The following is a 25,445-nucleotide window of genomic DNA, read 5'->3' as shown; positions in this document are numbered from 1 at the left end:
AGAGTCATAAGTCAAAAAGCAAAGTTTCAAGAAAACGACGTTTAAAGTTTGTTTGTCCTACAACATTTTTGGGTTTAACTCAAAAATTATTAAAATTAGAATATTAACTGTTTTATTCAGTTACAATGGTTTTTGAAGCTCTATTAAATAGCGTATTAAGTATATTAATAATATTAAAAAAAAATTTGTTAGTTGTGACATTATACAGATAAAATTTACGAAATATTATTTATTAAAAGTGACACTTGCAGTACAGCATATAATATCATTACAATTATTATCTGGTTAACAGACTTATACTTTTTAACGATGTAATTTTAAATACAAGTAACAACATTAAACATAAAATGCTGCAGGAGACCGGCCCTGGCAAGGTATGGTGAAGTTGTACTGATATTGTACTCCTAGTTTTTACTAAAAACAAGTGGTATTATTAAATAGTTTTTTAAAATTAAAGTGTTTATCTACTAGATACTACTACGTAAGTCATCTATACGTAATTATTACTTTATTATTGTGAAAAGAAAACGTCAAATAATAAATATACACCACCGTTCAATCATTTTGTGAGGTTAGCTAGCATGCGGTTGGTTTGTCACTTACCAGAGCCGGACTGAAGCTTTCGCCACCGCAGCTAAAATGACTTCACACAATGTAAACACACCTTCCGATCTAACCAGTCCAGTAAATCAACGTTCGAATATCACAAACAGTTATGCATCAGTCGCTTCACACTCTTTTCCGAGTAAGACCCAAGCAATTGTATTTAGTTGTATCGATAATGCTAAACTGCAGGATTATTTAATTCCGTTGGGCACAATAATCAACCCAAAAAATATTATTTTTTCATCTAGATTATCTCATAATAGAATCTGCATGTATTTGGCAAACAAAACCGTAGTAGATAATTTCATGCAACAACATGGCTCTATAGAAGTACTCGGCGAAATTGTAACAGCACGGAGACTTGTCTCTCCAGCAGAAAGACTAGTCTTGTCTGGTGTCTGCCCGTCAATTCCTCATCAAGTACTAGTTGAAGAATTACAGAATATTGGTTTAAAGCTTATTTCCCCAATAACATTTCTGAAAATTAGCTCAACTCTTCCCGAATATAGTCACATATTGAGCTTTCGGAGGCAAGTTTATGTAAGCCCTATAACATCACCAATTCCAGATTCTATTCTAATAAATTTCGACCAAACACCTTACCGCATATTTTTGTCACAAGGTACACTCACCTGCTTTATTTGCAAAAATACAGGACACATATCATCCCAATGCAATAACAGTTCAGTAACGGAATCAACTCATATTGATTCAAACAATGAAGTACCAAATCAAACAGATCCAACAAGTATATTACACAAATTACCAAACACTCAGCAGTCATCAAGTTATGCGTTATCAAATCCGAGCACATCACCTACACCTACAAATCTCCATGACCAAGAAATTACTAATACTCCTACTCATAGCAACACTTTTAGTCATCCACATTCAGCGGAAATACCGTTTTCACAAACTCCTAAAGCAATATCCTCCAATCTATCAGCACCTCTTCCATTAGATACAACTGCAGAAAACTCAAATAAAACTGATACATCACCACAATTTTCCGAAACAACCATTTCAACCAATCTTACAATCAAAACTTCAAGCTTGACTTCTGTCATTACCAATGAGTCTGCTCCAGTACTTCCAAAGGTAATAAAGCAACAACAGCTAAGTGAAAACTCTAATAGCACTTGCGAAAACGCAAGTTCTTCCATAAAACGCAGTATTGGTGAGATCGATACTCCTCCTACAGACTCAGCAATTTCATCACAAAATCTGTTTGCAAAACCCAAATCTTCTAAACCAAAAAAGCCGCTCTCATCTAAAGTCCCATCTACACGGGAAACTCTTGAAAATTTTATTGATAATCATACCCCACCATTCGTTTTAAATTACCACCAATTGTCCTTACTGATTGATAATGTCCAAGGCTCCCCCGACACTATTACCGTCGTTAAAAAATTTACAACTAATATGCCTGGTTTACTCTATCTTTTACAAAGCAGCTATCAATATGCAAATGATAGATCTACAAAAACTAAGTTTACAAAACTTCAAAAGAAACTTCTTAACCATTTAGGGAAAGAGATTTCTGACTTAGACAGTGACTCTTCTGTAGATAATTGCTCAGTATCATCTAACTCCGAATCTGTTAACAACATTCAACTCGATACTTCAATGGAACATTGATGGATTTTTCCATCGTCTCCCTATGCTACAGCTTCTTTTATCTGAATATTCTCCAGATATTATTTGTCTACAGGAGACAAACTTAAAGACCGATCAGTTGTACAATTCAAAACATTTCACTTGTTTCCGCAATCCGAAACATCCTTTTGAAAAGTTGCTAAAATACCAGCTTTCCCAAGCTCATGAACATGGAAGAAGCGTTCAATTTGTATGGGTTCCCTCACACGTCGGAATAACAGGAAATGAAGAAGCTGACAGGACTGCACGAGAGGCAATTTTAAGTGATTTTTCGGAGCCGATAGACAAGTGTGTTTCCAGTGACTTAAAAGCTTATTTTAAAAATAAAGTGTTGTGTGTGTGGCGAAATGAGTGGTCTCAATCTAATTCTAAGTTAAATAAAATAAAAAATAATGTGTCTCAGTGGTTTCCATCGTCGCGCAATAGACGAGAACAAATTGCGGTTGCGCGTTTACGTCTAGGACATACCAGGTTAACGCACTCTTACCTTTTCACAAAGAGTAATCCACCTATATGCGATCAGTGTAACGTCCGATTAACAGTCGAACACTTTTTAATAGTTTGTAGTAAATATGACCAAGAAAGACAGCGCTACAAGATCCCAAACGCTCTACCACAGGCTCTAGGTCAAAACTATTCCTGCGACAATATAGTTAATTATCTAAAATCCATAAACATTCTGTACAACCTGTAGTTGTTTACTTTTGTTATTTATATTTTGTTCCGTCGCTAATAACCTTTTGGTGGATGCGACTTCTTTTTCTAATAAAAAAAAAAAAATAAAATGCTGCAAAAAAAAGATCAATATGCCACTTTTTTGAGCACGTATGCAGATTGTTTTGAATAAAGTAATCACATACACTGCTTAACTCGACAAACGACGCTTTATACACATCTTAGATAAACACATGCTTTGCACAAGTCGATATGTGACACTGTTTGTGTTCGGTGCATCGTTGATTTTGGATAATTTTGTAATGACACTTAGTCTCATCTAACGATACATACTTGACCCATAGACATGACATTTTGTGAGATAGGAGTTTATAGTTTTATTAAACTGTGGGTGCAATAAAACCGATTTTAAATTTTTTTGAGTTACGACAATCTTTAAGCGGAGGTGCGATATATCATACTGGTGACGTCATGCATCTGGGAGTGATGAAGTAATTGATGATTTTTCTAATGAGAGTAGTGACCATGTGATATCTCATTTGAAAGGTTAATTATTTCACTATTCAGTAATATAAACATTAATATACCTAATTAATTATACAGGGTGTCCAAAAACATTTTTTGAATGAAACTAATTGAGGCAAAAAGACGAACGTATGTATTTTATTTAATTCAAAAAGCTCACAAATAACGAAGATAGGAATAGACAAGAATACAGAGAATTAAGAAAAATCATGAAAGTAAAATGTAAAAGAAAAAAAATGCAACGAGAAACAAGTGAAAGAAATAGAAGGAAAGTAAAAAAAAATAAGATCTTTCTACTAGGAAGCAAAAAATGGAAAGAGGGTATAAGAAAAACAAACCATATTTACATGAAGAAAAAGGGATACTACTAAATGAGCCGGAAAAAATAATTAGATATTGGCAAAACTATTTTGCAGAGAGACCGGCCCTGGCAAGGTATGGTGAAGTTGTACTGATATTGTACTCCTAGTTTTTACTAAAAACAAGTGGTATTATTAAATAGTTTTTTAAAATTAAAGTGTTTATCTACTAGATACTACTACGTAAGTTATCTATACGTAATTATTACTTTATTATTGTGAAAAGAAAACGTCAAATAATAAATATACACCAACGTTCAATCATTTTGTGAGGTTAGCTAGCATGCGGTTGGTTTGTCACTTACCAGAGCCGGACTGAAGCTTTCGCCACCGCAGCTAAAATGACTTCACACAATGTAAACACACCTTCCGATCTAACCAGTCCAGTAAATCAACGTTCGAATATCACAAACAGTTATGCATCAGCCGCTTCAAACTCTTTTCCGAGTAAGACCCAAGCAATTGTATTTAGTTGTATCGATAATGCTAAACTGCAGGATTATTTAATTCCGTTGGGCACAATAATCAACCCAAAAAATATTATTTTTTCATCTAGATTATCTCATAATAGAATCTGCATGTATTTGGCAAACAAAACCGTAGTAGATAATTTCATGCAACAACATGGCTCTATAGAAGTACTCGGCGAAATTGTAACAGCACGGAGACTTGTCTCTCCAGCAGAAAGACTAGTCTTGTCTGGTGTCTGCCCGTCAATTCCTCATCAAGTATTAGTTGAAGAATTACAGAATATTGGTTTAAAGCTTATTTCCCCAATAACATTTCTGAAAATCAGCTCAACTCTTCCCGAATATAGTCACATATTGAGCTTTCGGAGGCAAGTTTATGTAAGCCCTATAACATCACCAATTCCAGATTCTATTCTAATAAATTTCGACCAAACACCTTACCGCATATTTTTGTCACAAGGTACACTCACCTGCTTTATTTGCAAAAATACAGGACACATATCATCCCAATGCAATAACAGTTCAGTAACGGAATCAACTCATATTGATTCAAACAATGAAGTACCAAATCAAACAGACCCAACAAGTATATTACACAAGTTACCAAACACTCAGCAGTCATCAAGTTATGCATTATCAAATCCGAGCATATCACCTACACCTACAAATCTCCATGACCAAGAAATTACTAACACTCCTACTCATAGCAACACTTTCAGTCATCCACATTCAGCGGCAATACCGTTTTCACAAACTCCTAAAGCAATATCCTCCAATCTATCAGCACCTCTTCCATTAGATACAACTGCAGAAAACTCCAATAAAACTGATACATCACCACAATTTTCCGAAACAACCATTTCAAACAATCTTACAATCAAAACTTCAAGCTCGACTTCTGTCATTACCAATGAGTCTGCTCCAGTACTTCCAAAGGTAATAAAGCCACAACATCCAAGTGAAAACTCTAATAGCACTTGCGAAAATGCAAGTTCTTCCATAAAACGCAGTATTGGTGAGATCGATACTCCTCCTTCAGACTCAGCAATTTCATCACAAAATCTGTTTGCAAAACCCAAATCTTCTAAACCAAAAAAACCGCGCTCATCTAAAGTCCCATCTACACGGGAAACTCTTGAACATTTTATTGATAATCGTACCCCACCATTCGTTTTAAATTACCACCAATTGTCCTTACTGATTGATAATGTCCAAGGCTCCCCCGACACTATTAGCGTCGTTAAAGAATTTACAACTGATATGCCTGGTTTACTCTATCTTTTACAAAGCAGCTATCAATATGCAAATGATAGATCTACAAAAACTAAGTTTACAAAACTTCAAAAGAAACTTAATAAACATTTAGGGAAAGAGATTTCTGACTTAGACAGTGACTCTTCTGTAGATAATTGCTCAGTATCATCTAACTCCGAATCTGTTAACAACATTCAACTCGATACTTCAATGGAACATTGATGGATTTTTCCATCGTCTCCCTATGCTACAGCTTCTTTTATCTGAATATTCTCCAGATATTATTTGTCTACAGGAGACAAACTTAAAGGCCAATCAGTTGTACAATTCAAAACATTTCACTTGTTTCCGCAAAGACCGTACAGATGCAAGTCGTGCAAGCGGTGGTGTAGCGATACTAGTAAACAAATCCATCGAGGCGGTACAAATTCCAATAGTCAGTGATTTGGAGGCCGTTGCTATCAGAATCACATCTACCAGTTTAGTATCTATTTGCAATGTTTACCTTTCTTGCGACATACAAGTAAGTTCTGATAGCCTTTGCAGGTTATTAGAGCAACTGCCACGTCCTCGTATAATTCTAGGCGACTTTAATGCTCACAACATAATTTGGGGTTCAGATCACACATCTGCCAGAGGTTCAAGTATTGCCGATATCTTAGATCAACTTAATATAAATTTTCTTAATGATGGTAGCCCTACAAGGTTCAATATTTCAACAGGGTATTCCTCATGCATCGATTTAACTCTTTGCGACCCAAATTTAGCTCATTGTTTCAGTTGGGATGCTCAAACCTATACATATGGTAGTGACCACTTTCCAATCCTAATTAGAAACCATAATTATCCCTCATCAGGTCCCATATTCATATCTAAGTGGAGAATAAAAAATGCAAATTGGCAAAAATTCTCCGAATATATCGATAATAATATTTCCAGTTTGGATATAACAGACGATGTGAAGTCGAATGTAGAGCAGTTTAATCAACTTATCTTAAGCGCCGCCCACAAATTTATTGGTAAATCTAAATCTGTTAAAGGCCGATGTCCTGTACCATGGTGGAATGACAGTTGTGCTACAGCAATCCGTGAAAGTAAATCAGCCCTAAACCGATACAAAAAACATAAAACACCCGAAAATAAATTAAAATTCAAAATGCTAAAAGTAAGGGCACAGCTAACTGTCAAAACTGCTAAACGATCTTCATGGAACAAATACACATCGGAAATTAATAGCAATACCCCCCTCTCTGATGTCTGGAACAAAGTTAGGAAAATATCTGGTTTACACACTTCATATAACTTCACGGGGCTAAAAGAAAATAATAATTTCATAACATCGAGCAGCGATATTGCAAACATTTTTGGAAGAATCTATCAAGGCCACTCATCGAATCAACAGTATACCGCCAATTTTCTCAAAGCCAAAGAATTCGCCGAACAAAATCCCATTTATCCGTTTGAAGCACAAAATAATTCATTAAACCATCCCATCTCTCTTCAAGAGATAAACTCATCTATTCTTAACTTGAAGGACTCTAGTCCTGGGCCTGATGATATTCCTTCAGCATTTCTGAAACATCTCCCTGCTTCAGCCATAACGTATCTCTTAAACATATTCAACAGAATTTGGCTTCACCACCAATGGCCAGCTATTTGGTCAAATGCAATAGTCATTCCTCTCCTAAAAACTAATAAACCTAAATATGACCCAGAATCATATCGACCCATATCTCTGACATCAACAATCTGCAAATTACTAGAAAATATTGTTAACTCCAGGCTCTCATGGGTTTTAGAAAATTCTAATTTCTTAATCTCCGAACAAAATGGCTTTAGAAAAGATCGGTCAACCACAGACAACATTTTAGACTTGGAAAGTGAAATACATGAAGCTCTTGCTACAAACCAAAAATGTGTTGCTATATTTTTTGATTTAGAACGTGCATTTAATAAAGCTTGGAAGTACAACATTTTGAGACAACTTCATAAATGGAATATTCAAGGTCACTGCCTTGCTTTCATCCAAAACTTTTTAAATAACAGATCTTTTCAAGTAAAAATAAATAATATCTTTTCAAATATTTATAGTTTGGAAAATGGTACACCCCAAGGATCCATACTCAGTCCAACACTATTTCTGGTAGCAATAAATGACATCATCAAAAACATTCAAGCACCCTTACAGGCTCGTTTATACGCTGATGACCTAGTGGTATCTATTAAAGGTAAAAATATTTCCTCAATGTCGTCAATTCTTCAAAACTTTTTAGATACTCTCGAAAATTGGTCCAACTTTACAGGTTTTCAATTTTCAATAGAAAAATCAATAGGAGTTGTATTCTCTTCAAGCCCCTTGCCACAACCTCCTAACCTAAGAATGTATGAGAAACAGCTGGAGTTTAGAGATCACCACAAATTCTTGGGTTTAATCTTCGATTCAAAGTTAACATGGAAAAATCACATCTCACAACTCATCCTTTCCTGTAATAAAAGATTAAATGTATTAAGATCTCTCTGTAATAAAAACTGGGGCTCAGACCAATCCACTCTACTCCTCCTGTATAAATCTTTAATACGTTCTAAGCTAGATTATGGAGCAATTGCCTATTCCACTGCTAATCAATCTCTACTGAAATCATTAGATATTATTCATAATAAAAGTCTTAGATTAATCCTAGGGGCTTTCCCAACTACGCCTGTATCCAGCATTTATGCTCTTTTAGGAGAACCATCGCTACATCACCGCCGCATGTACCTCGCTCTATCACATGCAGCCTCAGTTGCTTGCAATATTTCAAAGCCAATATATCAAAACACTTTTACAAACAAATATGTAAACATATTCCAAGATATTCGCTATACTAAAAAACCATATTACGAAAGAATTAAATCCATACTTCAAAACCTAAACATTAATTTTCCGGAGGTTTTCTCCTCGGATATTAAATACCCCGAGCCTTGGCTGATCGATTTACCAACCTGTGATGCATCTCTGGAGTATTTCGATAAATCTAATACACACCATTCTCTGATTCGTTCCAAGTTCGAGGACCTCATAAATAAGTACCCCGACTACCATAAAATCTACACAGATGCGTCTAAGTTCGAAGACGGTGTGGGGGCATCAATCGTTTCTTCAGAAAACAATCTTCTTTTTCGTTTACCCCCAGCATGTAGCACATTTTCAGCTGAACTCTACGCCATATACCGTGCTGTGAAACTTCTTAACGAGCTTACACTCACCAAAGCCCTGATCATAACAGATTCCCTTAGCTCTCTAAACTCATTAAAACACATTTTTCCGAAACATCCTTTTGAAAAGTTGCTAAAATACCAGCTTTCCCAAGCTCATGAACATGGAAGAAGCGTTCAATTTGTATGGGTTCCCTCACACGTCGGAATAACAGGAAATGAAGAAGCTGACAGGACTGCACGAGAGGCAATTTTAAGTGATTTTTCGGAGCCGATAGACAAGTGTGTTTCCAGTGACTTAAAAGCTTATTTTAAAAATAAAGTATTGTGTTTGTGGCGAAATGAGTGGTCTCAATCTAATTCTAAGTTAAATAAAATAAAAAATAATGTGTCTCAGTGGTTTCCATCGTCGCGCAATAGACGAGAACAAATTGCGGTTGCGCGTTTACGTCTAGGACATACCAGGTTAACGCACTCTTACCTTTTCACAAAGAGTAATCCACCTATATGCGATCAGTGTAATGTCCGATTAACAGTCGAACACTTTTTAATAGTTTGTAGTAAATATGACCAAGAAAGACAGCGCTACAAGATCCCAAACGCTCTACCACAGGCTCTAGGTCAAAACTATTCCTGCGACAATATAGTTAATTATCTAAAATCCATAAACATTCTGTACAACCTGTAGTTGTTTACTTTTGTTATTTATATTTTGTTCCGTCGCTAATAACCTTTTGGTGGATGCGACTTCTTTTTCTAATAAAAAAAAAAAAAAAAAAACTATTTTGCAGAGCTGATTAATAAGAGCGAAGTAGAAAAGGAAACAAACCATGCAATTGATAATGATCAGATATAGTCAGTTCACTAAACTCAGACACAACTGGCGAGTGGTTTTAGTAGGTAATTTTTTTGTTTTTTGCCAATTTTACTACGCCAAATTAATAACTATTTAGTAAATATTAACTATTTAGTAATTATATTTTTGCCAATTTTACCAAATTGCCAAAATTACTTACTAAAATCGCTAGCCAGTTGTGTCTGAGTTTAGCGAATAGACTATAGCAATAGAAATACCCACAGAGCCAGAAATAGAAAACGAAATAGAGAGCCTGAAAAGTAACAAAAGCCTAGGAATAATAGAACTATCGGCCGAACTAATAAAAACAGGAGGGTAAAGACTGCAAAAAGAGATATATGACCTGATGAAAAGAATATGGGGAGTAGAAAAAATGCCACAAAAGAAGACGAAAGCAAGGATATGCCCTATACGTAAAAAGATGATAGAATTCTATGTGCAAACTATGGAGACATTGCACTACTAGAAATAGTTTACATCTTGGCACAAAGTATAAGAAAAAGGCTAAATGAATATTCGGAAAAGATATTGGGAGAATCCTAGGCAGGTTTTAGATGCAACCGATCAACGACGGACCAAATATTTGTCTACGGCACAGTAAGCAAGCCTACGACACAGTAAACAGACATCAGAAGTACGAACTGATGAAATAATTGGGGATACTAAGTAAAATTTTCAAGACGGTAATAGTCCAGGGTAATAAGGTTTTTTCCATGACACTTGAACAGCCAGGGTACTGAAGCGTTTTTCGACAGGTAATACCTATAAGAGCAAATTGTAACTAGTTCCTGCGTAGGATCTGGCGGCCATTTTTATTTATAAACCATTAAGTGTCAAAAAATGACATTTTTCACTTTTTTTTTTCAAATCAATGGAAAACAGGGAAACTTATGGTTTTTTTAGTACAAATATCTTCGAGACTATGGAAAAAGCTTTAAAATGACGTATTACAATGTTTGATATACTCATACATTGTTAATATAATTGCGAAAAAAGGTCGGAATTGCAAAAAAGATTATTTTCGCAATAACTTTTGTAAAAATTAGTTTATAGCTTTGAAATTTTTGTCAAATAAGGGTTCTTTGGTGCTTAATATGTGATAAAAATTTCAAAGCGATTAATTCAATTGTTTAAATTTTATTCAAATTGTTTATCCCAGAGATCATTGTTTTTACAATAACATAAGTCAGAAAAAAATGACGTTAGAACCATTCTACAGGTGTCAAATGAAAGAGCATGAGCTATATTTTCAACTTGGTTTAAAAAAAGTGAATAAAAAATACATTTATTACTAATAAATAATTATGCAAAAGTATCGTAAATCTTTCCTTATAAACTTTTTATTTTGTTATATTATAAGAAATTATATATATTTATTACTTACATTACTTGGTAGTTGTACACTTAAAAGAGGGTAAAAAAGTTAATTTTTTTTGGAAAAAGTTATTCAAAAAGTTTATAAAGAAAAATTGACGATACTTTTGCATAATTATTTATTACTAATAAATACATATTTTATTCACTTTTTTAAAACATGTTGAAAATGTAGCTCATGCTCTTTCATTTGACACCTGTGGAATGGTTCTAACGTCATTTTTTCTGACGTATGCTATTGAAAAAAAATGCTCTCAGGGATAAACAATTTAAATAAAATTTAAACAATTGAATGAATCGGTTTTAAATTTTTATCACATATTAAGCACCAAAGAACCCTCATTTGACAAAAATTTCAAAGCTGTACACTAATTTTTACAATTACTGCGAAAATATTTTTTTTTGCAATTCCGACCTTTTTTCGCAATTATACACTCGCGATCATAAAATCCGGGTCACCTTAAAAATCACCGATATTTCATTTTTAACAAGCTTTATCGTAAATAATAATAACACAAATACAAACTAATACATGTTTCTGACAATTGTTGTCGGCTTAGCGATTTCCTTTGTAAAAAAGAATTCCAAAATTGCCGATTTCGCGGAAAAGTCAAAACGTGTCAAAATGAACGGTATCTATAACTGTCAAACGCAGCGAACACCGTTTATTATTGCCATCTTAATTGTTCATTAGTGTCATTATTAGTGTTTATTATTGTTTATTTTTTGCCAAAAATGCCTTTGGCTGTTGTTGAAACGGCAAGAATTGTTGCGCTTGTGGAAGACGGTCACGCTCAAGGGCAAGTCGCAAGAACTGTTGGTGTAAGCCTTTCTACGGTTCAACGAGTACTTCAACGATTTCAGGAGACGGGTTTGCTAACCAAACTTGCTCTGGGCCAAGAAGAAAGACCACGGCACGAAATGACCGTTTCCTTGTGTTTCAAGCTTTACGAAACCGGACCTCAACTGCAGTTATGCATCGAAATCGTCTAGAGGAAGTGCGAAATTGCAACGTTAGCGTTGCAACAGTCAGGAGAAGACTTCGCTCTTCTGGACTATCTTCTCGGGCAATGGCTACAGGACCGCCACTTCGCCGGGAGGATCGAGTTGCACGACTAGCTTTTGCTCGACAATACGCGCATTGGGGAATTAACGATTTTAGCAGTGTTATTCTCAGATGAATCCCGTTTCTGCCTAACTGGATCCGATGGACGTGTAAGAGTTTGGAGGAGAACCGGCAAACGATTTTCACAAGCTTGCATTGCTCCAAGAATGCCATTTGGTGGTGGCTCGGTTATGGCTTGGGGAGGTGTGGCTTCCGACTTCCGCACAGAGTTACCTTTTGTCGAAAATGGGTCCTTAACTGCACGAAGGTACATTACGGAGATTCTGGAGGAGCATGTTATGCCCGCCATAGTGAGGCTTGGAGAAGATGCCGTTTTTATGCAGGACAACGCGCGACCGCACGTTACCAGGATCAGTATGCAATACTTGGACGAGGTTGGCATTACGAGGTTACCCTGGCCAGCTAGATCTCCGGACATAAATCCTATCGAACATATCTGGGACGATTTGAAAAAACGTATTCAAACCCATATACCTTCTCCTAACAACGCACAGAAGCTTAAGGATCTGTTAGTTAGAGAGTGGAATAACATGCCACAACATCCAATCCGGAGTAAAATTGAGAGTATGCCCCATCGTCTACAAGAGGTTATTAGAGCAAGGGGAGGCAATACACGATATTAGACATTGAAATTTCACTGATATTCTACCACGTTCTGTACTTTCCATTTTTTTTTTCGTTTGTCTGAATTATCAACAATTTTATTTTGTTATCTGCTGTTTCAATAAAAACAATAAAAAACCGTTTTTTTTTTCAAACAAACATTGATGACAAAAATAAAAAATACATTAGCTTAGCCTAAAAAAATGTTATTACTGTACCAGAGTCAAAAATGTTCAAGAAACTTGAAATTTTCAGGGTGACCCGGATTTTATGATCGAGAGTGTATTAACAATAAATGAGTATATCAAACTTTGTAATACGTCATTTTAAAGCTTTTTCCATAATCTCGAAGATACTTGTACTAAAAAAATCATAAGTTTCACTGTCTTCCGTTGATTTGAAAAAAAAGGGAAGATGCCATTTTTTGACACTTAATTGTTTATAAATAAAAATGGCCGCCAGATCCTACGCAGGAAATAGTTACAATTATTTGTTCCTATAGGTATTACCTGTAGAAAAAACGCTTCACTACCATGGCTGCTGAAGTGTCACAAACAGGGTATAATTTTGTCTTATTACCCTGGCCTATAAAGATGACGATCGCAAACATAACAAACGAAAAAAAAATAACATTATTAAATTAGAGTTTTTTTCTTGGGTTTTCCTCGTGATTTTACTGTCTATTATAATGTAATGTTTTAAATCAGTTTCCCCACCGATCTTTTAAAAGCTTTTTGGATTATAACAGTATTTTGTTTTTTAGGATTAATCGATGCTTGCGATAACCAAAACCAACAATAATCATTATTTCTCATTCCATTCCAACCTTTCAAAAAATTAATCTCTGTTTAATCCCCCTCAATATACCCCCAGTTTAATCACAGACCGTTAATAATCAAACTCCAAACCGATAAAAGTCCAATCTATCATCATAAATCACAAACAAGCGAGCAATCGGAATGCGGACACGATTTGAGATTCCATTAATCTGGACATTTTCCTCCTTTGCAGGTTTTTGTGACAAGTGCAGTGATGTTGAGCGCGGCAAGCTGTGGGATGCCTGTAGGATATTCTGCCGTTCTGCTGCCACAACTTAAATTTATGAACGATTCGATGCAAATTGACGACGAGATGGGATCTTGGATAGGTATGTGAAATATGCTTTTAGATACAGGACTAATTGACCAGCAATAACATTACTTTCAAACCGGAACGTACATTAGGAAAAATATTTACTATAGAAATAGATCTCTATACAGGGTGTTTCATTAATAATTGTCCATATAGTAACTGGAGAAACCTTAGCTCAAAATACGAAGATTTAACCCAAAACACTTAAATAAAATGTGGTTCCTTACTGAGTTACAGGGTGTTTTATCTAAAAATTTAAAAACTGTTTTTGCTCAGCATTTTAAAACTATTCGACATATCCTTTTCATACTTGGCAGAAAGTGCGACTACTATACACCCTACTAAATTATGGTACACAAACGTTTCTAGCTAGTACCAGAGGCGTACGACAGGGGATAGTGAATTGTTGACCCTTCTCAAATTGTACGCCACTGGAGGAATTACTATTTTAGTGCCATTTTTAGATTCTCCAATACTTTCTACGTAAATAATGTGCTCTTCATTGGTAACGATAAAGTCATTAGTTTTCGAGATATTTGAAGTTAAATATGAAACGGCACAGTTATTTTAATTATATTTATGATATGATTCATATGATTAAAATTTAAAAATTATTTGTAGCCAGTACTTTAAAACTATTTGGCCTATCCTTATCATACTTGGCATAAAGTGTACGTACTGTATACCCTACGAAATTAAGATACACAAACGTTTCTAGCTACTACCAGATGCGTACGACAGGGGATAGTGGCTGGTTGACCTTTCCCAAATTCTACACCACTGACGAAATTGCTATTTTAGTGTAATTGTTTGATTTTCCAATACTTTTTACGTAAATACTATACTCCTCATTCGTAACGATAAAATGATTAGTTTTCGAGATATTTGAAATTAAAAATGAAGTGAGTCACTACTATAATCAAAATAACCGTGTCGTTTCATTTTTAACTTCAAAGATCTCGAAAACTAATGACTTTATCGTTACGAATAAAGAGGATATTAATTTCATAGAAAATATTGGAGAATCCAAAAATTAAACTAAAATAGCAATTTCGTCAGTGGCGTAGAATTTGGAAAGGGTCAACCATTCACTTTCCCCCGTCGTACACCTCTGGAAACAGCCAGAAACGTTTTTTTAACATAATTTAGTAGTTTGTACAGTACTTATACTTCCTGCCAAGTATGAAAAGGATACGTCGAATCGTTTTAAAATTCTGAGGAAAAATAATTTTTAAATTTTTAGATAAAACACCCTGTAACTCAGTAAGGAACCACATTTTATTTAAGTGTTTTAGGTTAAATCTTCGTATTTTGTGCTAAGGTTTCTCTAGTTACTATATGGACAATTATTAATGAAACACCCTGTATACAGGGTGTTTCATTAATAATTGGAAATATTTTAACTGTAGATTCCTGGGCTCAAAATATTAGGATTTAACCCAAATCACCAAGTTTGAAAATGCTTCCTCAGGGAGCTAGAGCTCTTTGAAGATGGCGTCTTGTAATTAGATTTTTTAATACCTCCAGAACGCTTCTATTTAGAAAAACGAAAAACGGCTATTTATCTTCCAGAGAAAAATTGATTCCATAAATTGCGAATTTCTGGTACCGGTCATACACATGCGTTTTGGGTAGGGCAACGGTTATTTTATCACATAACTATTTTGTCTTTAACTTTTAAGCATTTTTGACAATAATTATTATTATTAAATAATTGTGAATTCTTATACTAAAAAGTGCTTCTGCTTTAAGTCGGTAGGATACACCATTTTCTAGAAAAATCGATTTTAAACTTTTGCGTTTTTTGAATTCTAAAAAAATCCGACGCCCTGAAGGGCACTAAGGATTATGAGAAATAAAAAAAGAAGAATTCTAAAAAAATATTCACTAGTAATACCACTAGAGGTCAAATTATTTCCGGAAATTTTTTTGAGATCATGAATATTTTGAAAATTTCCCGAGTCGCAGACGAGGGAAATTTTCTAAAAATATTCATGATCAAAAAAAAAATCCGGATATTAATTTGACTTCGCGTGGTATTCGGTAAGAAAATTCCACACCAAATTTGCATTTGAAAATCCAAAGCTGCATGAACAGATTAATAGCGCGCCATAGCTTTGTCAGCAATTATTTAGGCTTTCAAATTCGTAATTTCTACTCATTGTAGTTGCATGGGAATACCATTTCAAGATAGAAAATAGTATATTCTTCAATTTTACATAAGTTTTGAGTAACTACAAGTGATAGAAAATGAATCAAAACTAAATTATGTAAACAAATAAAAACCAGTCTGTCAAAAATGTTCGGTTATTGTAAACGTCAAAAAATTTCCACTATAATTCGCTGTTGGGTACCCCACGAGCAAAAAATTTCCGATAAAATACCTCCGTTGCCATGGTGATCTGTCAAAATAACGTATTTTGATTGGTTTAAAATTACAGGTGTGGAATTTTCAAAAAAAAACTATTTAGATGACCGAGAACTTGTACGTTTATTTATCTTTCGAATCGATTTCATCCATAATGGCACTGGTGATATCGAAACCATCAGGAAAATTTAGCAGTCTTTGGTTGTCAACACTAAAAGAGGAAGTTATCAACAAGATTGTATCAACAATAGGGGATTATGAAAATCAAAGAGAGCTTAATGTTTCATTTCAGTTCAGAGATGATCCATCATCCCCATACGTACGTTTCACTCAATAGTAGATCATATAGCCCCTCTGAAGATCTCTGGAGAGAGTGAGACGTAATAATTAAGGGGATGATTGATCATCTTTGGACCGAAATGAAACATAGGCTGCCCTTCATTTTCTTAGTTAACTCATATTGTGCGTACACGGAACCAACTTTCGTTGGAAATGTTTCCTAGACGAATGGACGGAATGTGACTGCAAATTATAGAGTCCGTTTCGTCTAATTTATTCGTCGTCTGCTTGCGTTGTAAATGGCAGTAAAAGGCAGAGATTAAGGTTGTACTCAGAAATCGGTTCCACGGTAGAGGTGTTCACTGTTCAGGTCTGCGACTTTAATTTTGTTAATAGCGGATTATTAGAAAATCGGAGACATATCTACATATTATACATATATATTACACATCTAACGCACAATACGGAAACACACAATCTTCTTTTAATGGCGCTACAACCTTTTGTGAGTCTTGGCCTGCTTAACGATGTTCTTCCATTCTGCCCTCTCGGATACTTTCCTTCGCCACTGCATGATTTTCATGGTTTTAATATCCCCCTCTACGTCGTCTATCCATCTTTTACGGGGCCTTCCTCTTGTTCTATATCCTTTGGGCTTCCATCACTGGATTTCTTTTACAGCTCGATTATCTGGCATTCTTTCTAAGTGACCAAGCCAGTTTAGTCTTTGTGACTTTACAAATTTGCGCTCTGCGTAATATTAGACAATGGTGTGCTTCCACAGTAGAATAATTATTTTGCGCAGCAGCCGATAGAGAAGGGTTTCTTCTTCTTCTCTTCTTCTTCTTGGCCTTCCATCGTCCACGTTTGGACATATACCTCTTATAACTCCTTCCATCGGTCTCTATCCTGAGCAACATATTTCCAATTTGTGCCTGCTACTCTTTTAATTATCATCAACCCACCTCGTCTGTGGTCTTCCTCTCGGTTGTTTACTTTTCAGTGTCGATAAGGGTTTCAGGAAATTGTAAACATAATGATGGTCAACGCATGAATACGGACACGGCACCTAATAAAGAAGAAGTATATTCTGTATTTCATATTTTTTAACATAATATATTGTTAAAATCCACGAAGAAAATAAAATTCCTGTAGCTGGCTGTATAACATAAATCACAAAAATACGAGATCCTTTATAAAAATTATATTTAAAATTCCCTAAATAAGGGCTAGATTAAATCACAGAACCTTTTCGGATTAAATAATCCGTCATCAATGTTACTAAACGCCAGAAAATAGCATGCCTGAGCCACCAAAATTCCCTATAGAGTCTGATCATACTCCTGTAGTAGCAACTGTACATTCAGGAATTAAAGGAAAAGAGCCTCTAACCAAGTTGCACAATTACAAAACCAACTGGCAAGCTTTCAGAGAAATGGTTGAAGCAAATATTGAACTAAACGTATCACTAAAGTCACCAGAAGAACTAGAAAAAGAAATCCAAAATTACACAACAACGATTCAGGAAGCTGCATGGAAATCAACACCTCCACCAACAAAAGCAAAACAAAAAATTAATTGTCCAATAAATGTCAGAGAAAAAATAATTGAAAAAAGGTATCTGAGCAGAACTTGGAAGCAAACTAGACATCCCGATGATAAGTTAAGGCTCAATAGAGCAGCACGACAATTTAAGGAACTACTAAAACAATTAAAAAATTACAGCGTTCGAGAATACATAGAAAATTTAACGCCGTCAGATGCCAGCAATTATGCGCTATGGAAGGCTACAAAAAAATTAAAACAGCAACATCGTCATATCCCACCAATTAGAAAATCCAACGGAACATGGGCCAGAACAAACAATGAAAAGGCAGAAGCTTTCGGCGAATACCTAGAAGAAGTTTTCAAACCTATACAACAAGCTGCTGCAACAAATAACTATTAAGAAATCTACAATTTCCTACAGAACCAAACCCCGACAGGAGAAAACACACTACACTTTTCACCCAAAGAGGTTCAAAACATAATCAACAATAATCTAATAAAAAAGAAAGCACCTGACTATGACTTAATCACAGGTGATGTAATTAAAAATCTGCCTACCAAAGCAATTAACATGCTAACTCAATTGAGAAATGCGGTACTAAGGCTAAAACACTTTCCAATCCAATGGAAAATTGCGGAAATTATCCTTATACAAAAATCAGGAAAACCTCCAAATGAGCTCACTTCTTATCGACCAATTAGTTTAATGCCAGTAATGTCTAAGATCATGGAAAAAATAATAGAAAGAAGACTTTTACAAATACTAACAGACAGAAATATGATATCCGACCACCAATTTGGCTTTAGGAAAGAGCATGATTCAACATTTGAAGATAAAAATTACTGTTCAGCAGCATTCCTCGATGTTAGCCAGGCTTTTGATAAAGTTTGGCATCAAGGACTGTTGTATAAACTGAAAAAGAACTTACCTGAGGAACTGTGTACACTCCTTAAGTCGTATTTGTCAGAAAGATACTTTCGAGTGAAGTTTGAGTCAGCCTATACAAAACTATATCCCATCAGATCAGGGGTACCGCAAGGAAGCGTTCTGGGACCACAACTATATCTGGTTTACGCAGCCGACTTACCAACGACCACCACCTTTGCAGATGATACTGCAATCCTAGCAGTACACAAAAATCCCGTCGAAGCTGCTGCAAAACTCCAGAGAGTATTAAATCAAATAAATACATGGGCACAAAATTGGAGAATTAAATTGAATGAACAAAAATCAAACCATTTTGTTTTTACAAAATTTCACGGTGACTCACCTACAGTAACAATAAATAATAAGGTAATTCCCTCAGTTACCTCTGTAAAATATCTGGGCATGCACTTGGACAGGGGATTAACCTGGAGAACCCATATATGGAACAAACGGAAACAACTGGGCATAAAATTTAGTAAGCATTATTGGCTTCTAGGGCGTAAGTCTAAACTCACGACAAGAAATAAACTGCTAGTCTACAACACAACATTCAAATCAGTCTGGGCATATGGTCTGCAGCTCTGGGGAACAGCATCCAAGTCGAATGTATCCATAATTGAGAGATTCCAGTCCAAGGTGTTACGTTCAATAATCGATGCTCCGTGGTTTGTTACTAACAGGGATATTTACAATGATCTGGAAACGAAAACCGTCAGTGAAGTGATAGTGGAGTTAAGTGCAAAATACATCGTACGTCTTGAAAGCCACGCGAATGTACTTGCAATTAATTTGTTAGACAACAGTCAGGAAACAAAACGGTTAAAGCGACAGATACCATTAGATTTACCGCACAGACATTAATATTGTTACAGTAGCTAAGTTAGTCTCTATAGAGATTTGTGGCGCTGGTCACAATCTCTTCATGTCATTATTTCTCAGATAAAATGTGCCTATTGTTATATGTTATAACAGATTGCCTAATAAACATATAAAAAAAATTCCCTAAATAAGGGTCACATTAAGTCACAGAACGTTTTCGGATTAAATAATCCATCATCAATGTTACTAACAGCCAGAAAATAGCATGCCTGAGCCACCAACATGTTTTGCGTAAACACCCTTTAAAAGTTGAAAATTGTTGTGATATACTACATATTTTTAATAATATTTAGTGATGTTGGAAATATTCCCTAATATCCGTAATATCCAGAAATATTTGCAACATCACTAAATATTATTAAAAATACATAAACAACAATTTTCAACATTAAAAAATACTGGATATATGTTTATCATGCATTGTATAATGCATAAATCTAAATAATTACCTATTCTGTGATGTAGGCCATACGCTAAATAAAATAAATTCAACATTTAAAGGGTTTTTACTCATAACATTTTGATGGCTCAGGCATGATTTTTTGCTTTGAGTAACCCCGATGATGCTTTTTAATCCGAAAACGTTTTTGTGATTTAATGTAACCCTTATTTAGCGAATTTGAAATATACCTTTTACAAAGGATCTCGTATTTTTATAATATATTGGATAATACATGTCTTAATATGAAATAATTTCTTAACTACCATTAATAACCTCTTATTTACGGTTGATTTGGTATCTCTTAAAAAAATATTTAAAAATAAATACAACAAAAGACAGTTTTTGTGTACTGTTACATTATTTCTATTTTTAACCGTCATTGATAAAATCGTTAACCTTCCTATGCCATTAACCGGTGGCGTCCCATCGAATACCGAGTATTAAAATGCACAGGGCCAATGTTAGTAGCATCATTTATTATAATTCAAGTTATTTAAAGGTCGTTCACTCCGCAGCAGCCGCCAAACAAATTTCTTTCTATGATTTAACGTGTGATGACGTTATGAAATAGGTCAAGATCGCTTACATCAAATTTAAGGCAATCAAATTCGCATAAATTTTTATTGTCTCGGTTTCACGGTCTTCCTTCCTGTATTTGTCACTTTTATTATTACAGATTCGATAGTTACGTATTTTTTACACTATTACAATCAATACCAAAGTGGAATAATTTTCCACACTTTTATTAATCTATGTAGGGTAGAGCGGGGCTAAAAGGTCCAATTTCATAATATTGCTTCATAACTCTTCAACTATAATGTTCTCGAAAAAGACCCATATGCCAAAGAGTTGCGTAATCCTTCATTTAAACTTAGTTTATTTCTGTACGCCATATATTGAAGATTTAGAAAATCAGTTGGAGTGATCCTTTAAGCCCCGCTATAGGGGCAAAAGGGACCAGTGGTAGGGTAAAAAGGACCAATATCAATAAACATCAGATTTTAGTTAATTAAAGGATATAAATAATTGCTTTCATGTATTTGCATCTGTTTTTGGAACAGTTTCTGTTGCAGCTGCATTTGACAAAACCTGCATTTGAAAGTCTCGTTGCTCTGACAAAAAAAATTATCTGATTGTCTATTTGAGACCTTAATACCCCAAAAAAGTAGATACATTATTAAGAAAGATAACACCCAGAATATAGTTTCTGAAGTACACCAAGTTTGGTGCCAATTTAGCACATGCAAACCAAGGCTCTGAAATATCGTTAAGTTCCTTGTGAAAACCTGTTCCACAAACAAATGCAACTGCAAGAAAACAATACTAATGACGCAATTCTGTGTCACCAAAGCACTCCATGAGAAAGGTATGATAAATTAGGGTAAACCATACAGTTATTGGACACTTAAGAAAATTTCAACTTTAAAAATTCGTAATTCACATTGTTCTCTGCAGATTGAATTGAAATTTATACAAAACGTAGTCTAAACAGTTTAATACAATATGGCTAAAAGGATTTAAAGAAAGGGTTAAATCTTTTTTGTCAACATATATTTATTAAAAATAGTTACAAAAATTATAGTTATTGGACAGTTTATTTAGTTACAGGACACTCAAAATTAGTTATTGGACAACTGCTTTAACACAATACAAACCTAAAAATAAATGAAAATTACAAGAAAAACCAAAATTTCTGTGCGGTATGGGGTACCCATTATGTACAGTTGACACAATTAAATTTTATAATTGCTTCTGTGCTTCTTTGTATTGAGTGAAAAGTTCGTCAATATCTTCATCCTCACTGTCTTGGTTACTGTTATTAGCATCGGAATCACTATCCTGCAGATTGAAGCAGTTGTGACATATAAATAGATCACCATCGTTAGGTATATGCTGTCTATGCTTAACAGGAATACAACATTCGTGATAATAAAGACTACAGTCATCGCATTTTAATTTATTCGATTGAATATCATTTGAACAAATAGAACATTTGACTTTTTTGAATTTTCTTCTCTTTTACGTTTCCTTTCTTGTTTTTGTTTTTCCTGCTCTTCTTTTAACTCCTCCTTTTTTCGTAACATTTCTTGATATCGTGCAGATGTAATAGCAAAAGGAAGCCTTTCCGTGTTACGTTTATTTTTTCTTTCCGGTACAGTAGGAGAAGTTAAAAAATTGCCCAACAATTCGTGTTTAACAATAATTTTACTTGTAGAGGGTAAGTCATAAACATTAGTTTTATATTGTTGAATATGGATATCATTGGTACTATTACTCTCAGAAATATTTACATTTTCAATACCACTTTGTTCTGATGTTTTTATTTCAGTATTTTTAACCGGAGATGTGATAGCTACATTTTGAATAATATTAATGTTTGTGTCTCTATTTTTTAGAACCATTTGGTTATCAGAATGTTTTGGATCATGTTCAAAAAAATTCCAAATTTTGAACAACAAATTCAAATTATCGTCGCTAGGTAGATTATTCTTTGGATTTTCTTTTAAATTCTCTAAGCTATGAACTTTTTCAGGACCTAAGACATTTACGAAAGTATTATAGTCCATCTTGGGTTTCTTTTGATGATCCGAAATGATTAAATTTTTTACTACTTCTTTACCTAAACATTTTGTGTAGTCAATAGCATCTGCTTTAAATGGAAACAATCCGCAAACCTTGAAACCATTTACTACTGTTTCAGTTTTACAACTTTTTTTTGTAGCTTGCTCCAATATAGAAGCAAATACAACCTTATTGACTACCCCTCCTGGATGCTGTTCTTCCCATTCTCTTACTGACTGCCGCCAAGCTTCTTTTAGTGGACGGAAAATAGAGACGTCACATAGTTGTAAAATCCTTGTGGCGTTAGGATAAAGTGCAATTACTTCAATTTGCAGTTCATTACACAATAGACTTAATTGGTAACTTAAGTGACTCTTGTGCCCATCTACAAAAAGAATAACTGGAAGCTTAATATTATTTTCAATTAGGTGGGGGTAAAAAACATTCGCAATATACTAATAGAATGTCTCTGCCGTCATCCAACCATTATCGCTTCTGCCCACACCCCATTTAGGATTAATGCCTTTAGCAACTTTTTCTGGAATACGTTGATAAGGATAAATAACCATAGGCACGCAAATTTTACCGTCTGCTGAAAACTTAAACATCACAGTGACGTTTTCTTTTGAACAGCTTTTTTCAACATTATAAACATTTTTTGAACCTTTCATAGCAAATAATTTTCCAGTAGATGGACATATTTGAAATCCTGACTCATCTCCATTAAAAATTCTTGATGGATCAGTTAGACCTTCTTCTAGATGTTTTTCTTTAACATAGGGTTCAATATTTTTAAACCAGTTTTTGATGTCTCGTTCAGATACGCAAGCGCTAGCTGCCGTTACACCTTCACTTGTCCTTTTAGAAACCTCTGGATGTCGCTTCAAAAATCCCTAAAAAAATCAAACGATAAATACCGATTAAAATACATTTTTTTGGCGACTGACTTTTAACCATCCATCTCCAGGTCGATTATCTTTAAAGTTATTGGGGCGAGGATTTTCGGTTAAAAATTTTTGCACGCTGCTTTTTAAATCGTTAGCCTTTTTGGGGAAACCTTTTGAAGCGGTTTCTTGTATCCATCTGGAATATTGAATGTAAAATCAAATAATGCTATGGATTAAGATAAATTTAATGAACGTACCTAACCAGAGTATTCTCCTCCTCGCAAGTTAAAATAGGAGACGGTCCAAGTGTATCTTTATGTTCCGGATGTTTTAATTTAAATTCTATAGTGGACTTCGGAATTCCATATTTTTTCAGCTGTTCTATACGATTCAGTGCCATTTTGGACATCCTTAACAGCTTCTATAAGTTTATTCTTATCGTATTTTCTAAGTTTAGGCATTTTACTACAATCCTAAAAAATCAATTTATTGATTGGACGGTCAAATTTAGTTATTGGACAGCTGTCCAATTACTGTCAAATAGATTACTAAATTAATTTTACTGCTATCTCCAGTTAATTATACATAAACACGTTGAAAATTGTAGAAATATGTGGTAAGTATAGTTATCTAGTGATTGGACAGGTGTCCCATAATAGAATTCAGCAAGTTTTCTAGTTTAGTTATTGGACAGGCGTAATTAAATCCAAATTAAAATCCCTATTACTGTACGCGATCTACCTTAGGGACTATAAGTGTCTTAACTACACGCTTTTAAATAAAAATACAATCTTACCTTAAAAATAACACGTAGTTTTGAAAAAAAAGTCAGAGCAGATGCTTAACACAATGCTTAAATGTCACTTCACTCACATAACCTAAAAATATTTACCGCAAAAATCACAGAACCCGTTAAAGGCAGAACATAGACATAAGAATGTACGTAATATAGAAGCCAGTAGTGCCACCTAGTGAAATATACTCTTGTTAGCACTTGCAGAAATCTTATAATCGTAAGTTAACACTGTAATGTCCAATAACTGTCTCGTGTCCAATAAATGGCGTTTTACCCTATTGCTTTTATAAAAAAACTGATTATTTTTTATAATATGATTGTTTGTATTTTTTCATTGTCCTAATTGTCCATTAGTTTCAACAACGAATCATTACCGTTTAAATAAAAATGATTATTTTCCAATTACAGGCTATTTAGTCCCGTCGCCAGTGGGGGTACAACGGCCTCCTTGATTCAGATCGGCTTACTCAAGTTTTTATTATGTATTTTGACCCGTAGAACACGAATTTTTTGGGTAACAGTCGATCCGGATGTCGATAAAATTGTTATAAACCAAGAACTTGAGGAATCACATAACAGCGATTTTATGCAAAACAAAACATTTTTTGTATTTTTAGGGTTATTCCAAGCAAAAAATGTTTTTACAAGTTTTTTCGTAGGACCAGTTTTCGACATAAACGCGGTTGAACTTTCAAAAAATCGAAAAATTGCAATTTTTGAACCGAATAACTTTTGATTGAAAAATAAAATAGCAATTCTGCTTACCGCATTTGAAATTTCAAGTCAAATTATATCGGTTTTGATTACTTTCATTGCTAAAAATTAATTTTTTTTATTAATAAACAAAGCTATAAATACATAGTGACTGAATGATGTTTTCAATGCATTTCTCATATTTGAAATCGAACGAGTAGGCGCGCATACAC

The 25,445-nt window shown here is 34.5% G+C and overlaps 1 protein-coding gene across 1 annotated transcript in view; it reads left to right on the top strand.

The window, feature by feature from the left end:
• The window catches only part of LOC114329741 (facilitated trehalose transporter Tret1), a 194,658-nt gene that overhangs the window by 37,940 nt on the left and 131,273 nt on the right, over window positions 1-25,445 (top strand). Inside the window, exon 3 of the mRNA XM_050643836.1 lies at window positions 13,711-13,846. Within this exon, the coding sequence (XP_050499793.1) occupies window positions 13,711-13,846 (136 nt within the window). The remainder of the gene's footprint in view (window positions 1-13,710; window positions 13,847-25,445) is intronic.

Source organism: Diabrotica virgifera, chromosome 2, assembly GCF_917563875.1.
Source record: "Diabrotica virgifera virgifera chromosome 2, PGI_DIABVI_V3a".
In the NCBI taxonomy this organism is placed as follows: domain Eukaryota; kingdom Metazoa; phylum Arthropoda; class Insecta; order Coleoptera; family Chrysomelidae; genus Diabrotica; species Diabrotica virgifera.
The sequence above is the reverse complement of the archived record's forward strand: the minus strand, read 5'-3'. Positions and strand labels throughout refer to the sequence as shown.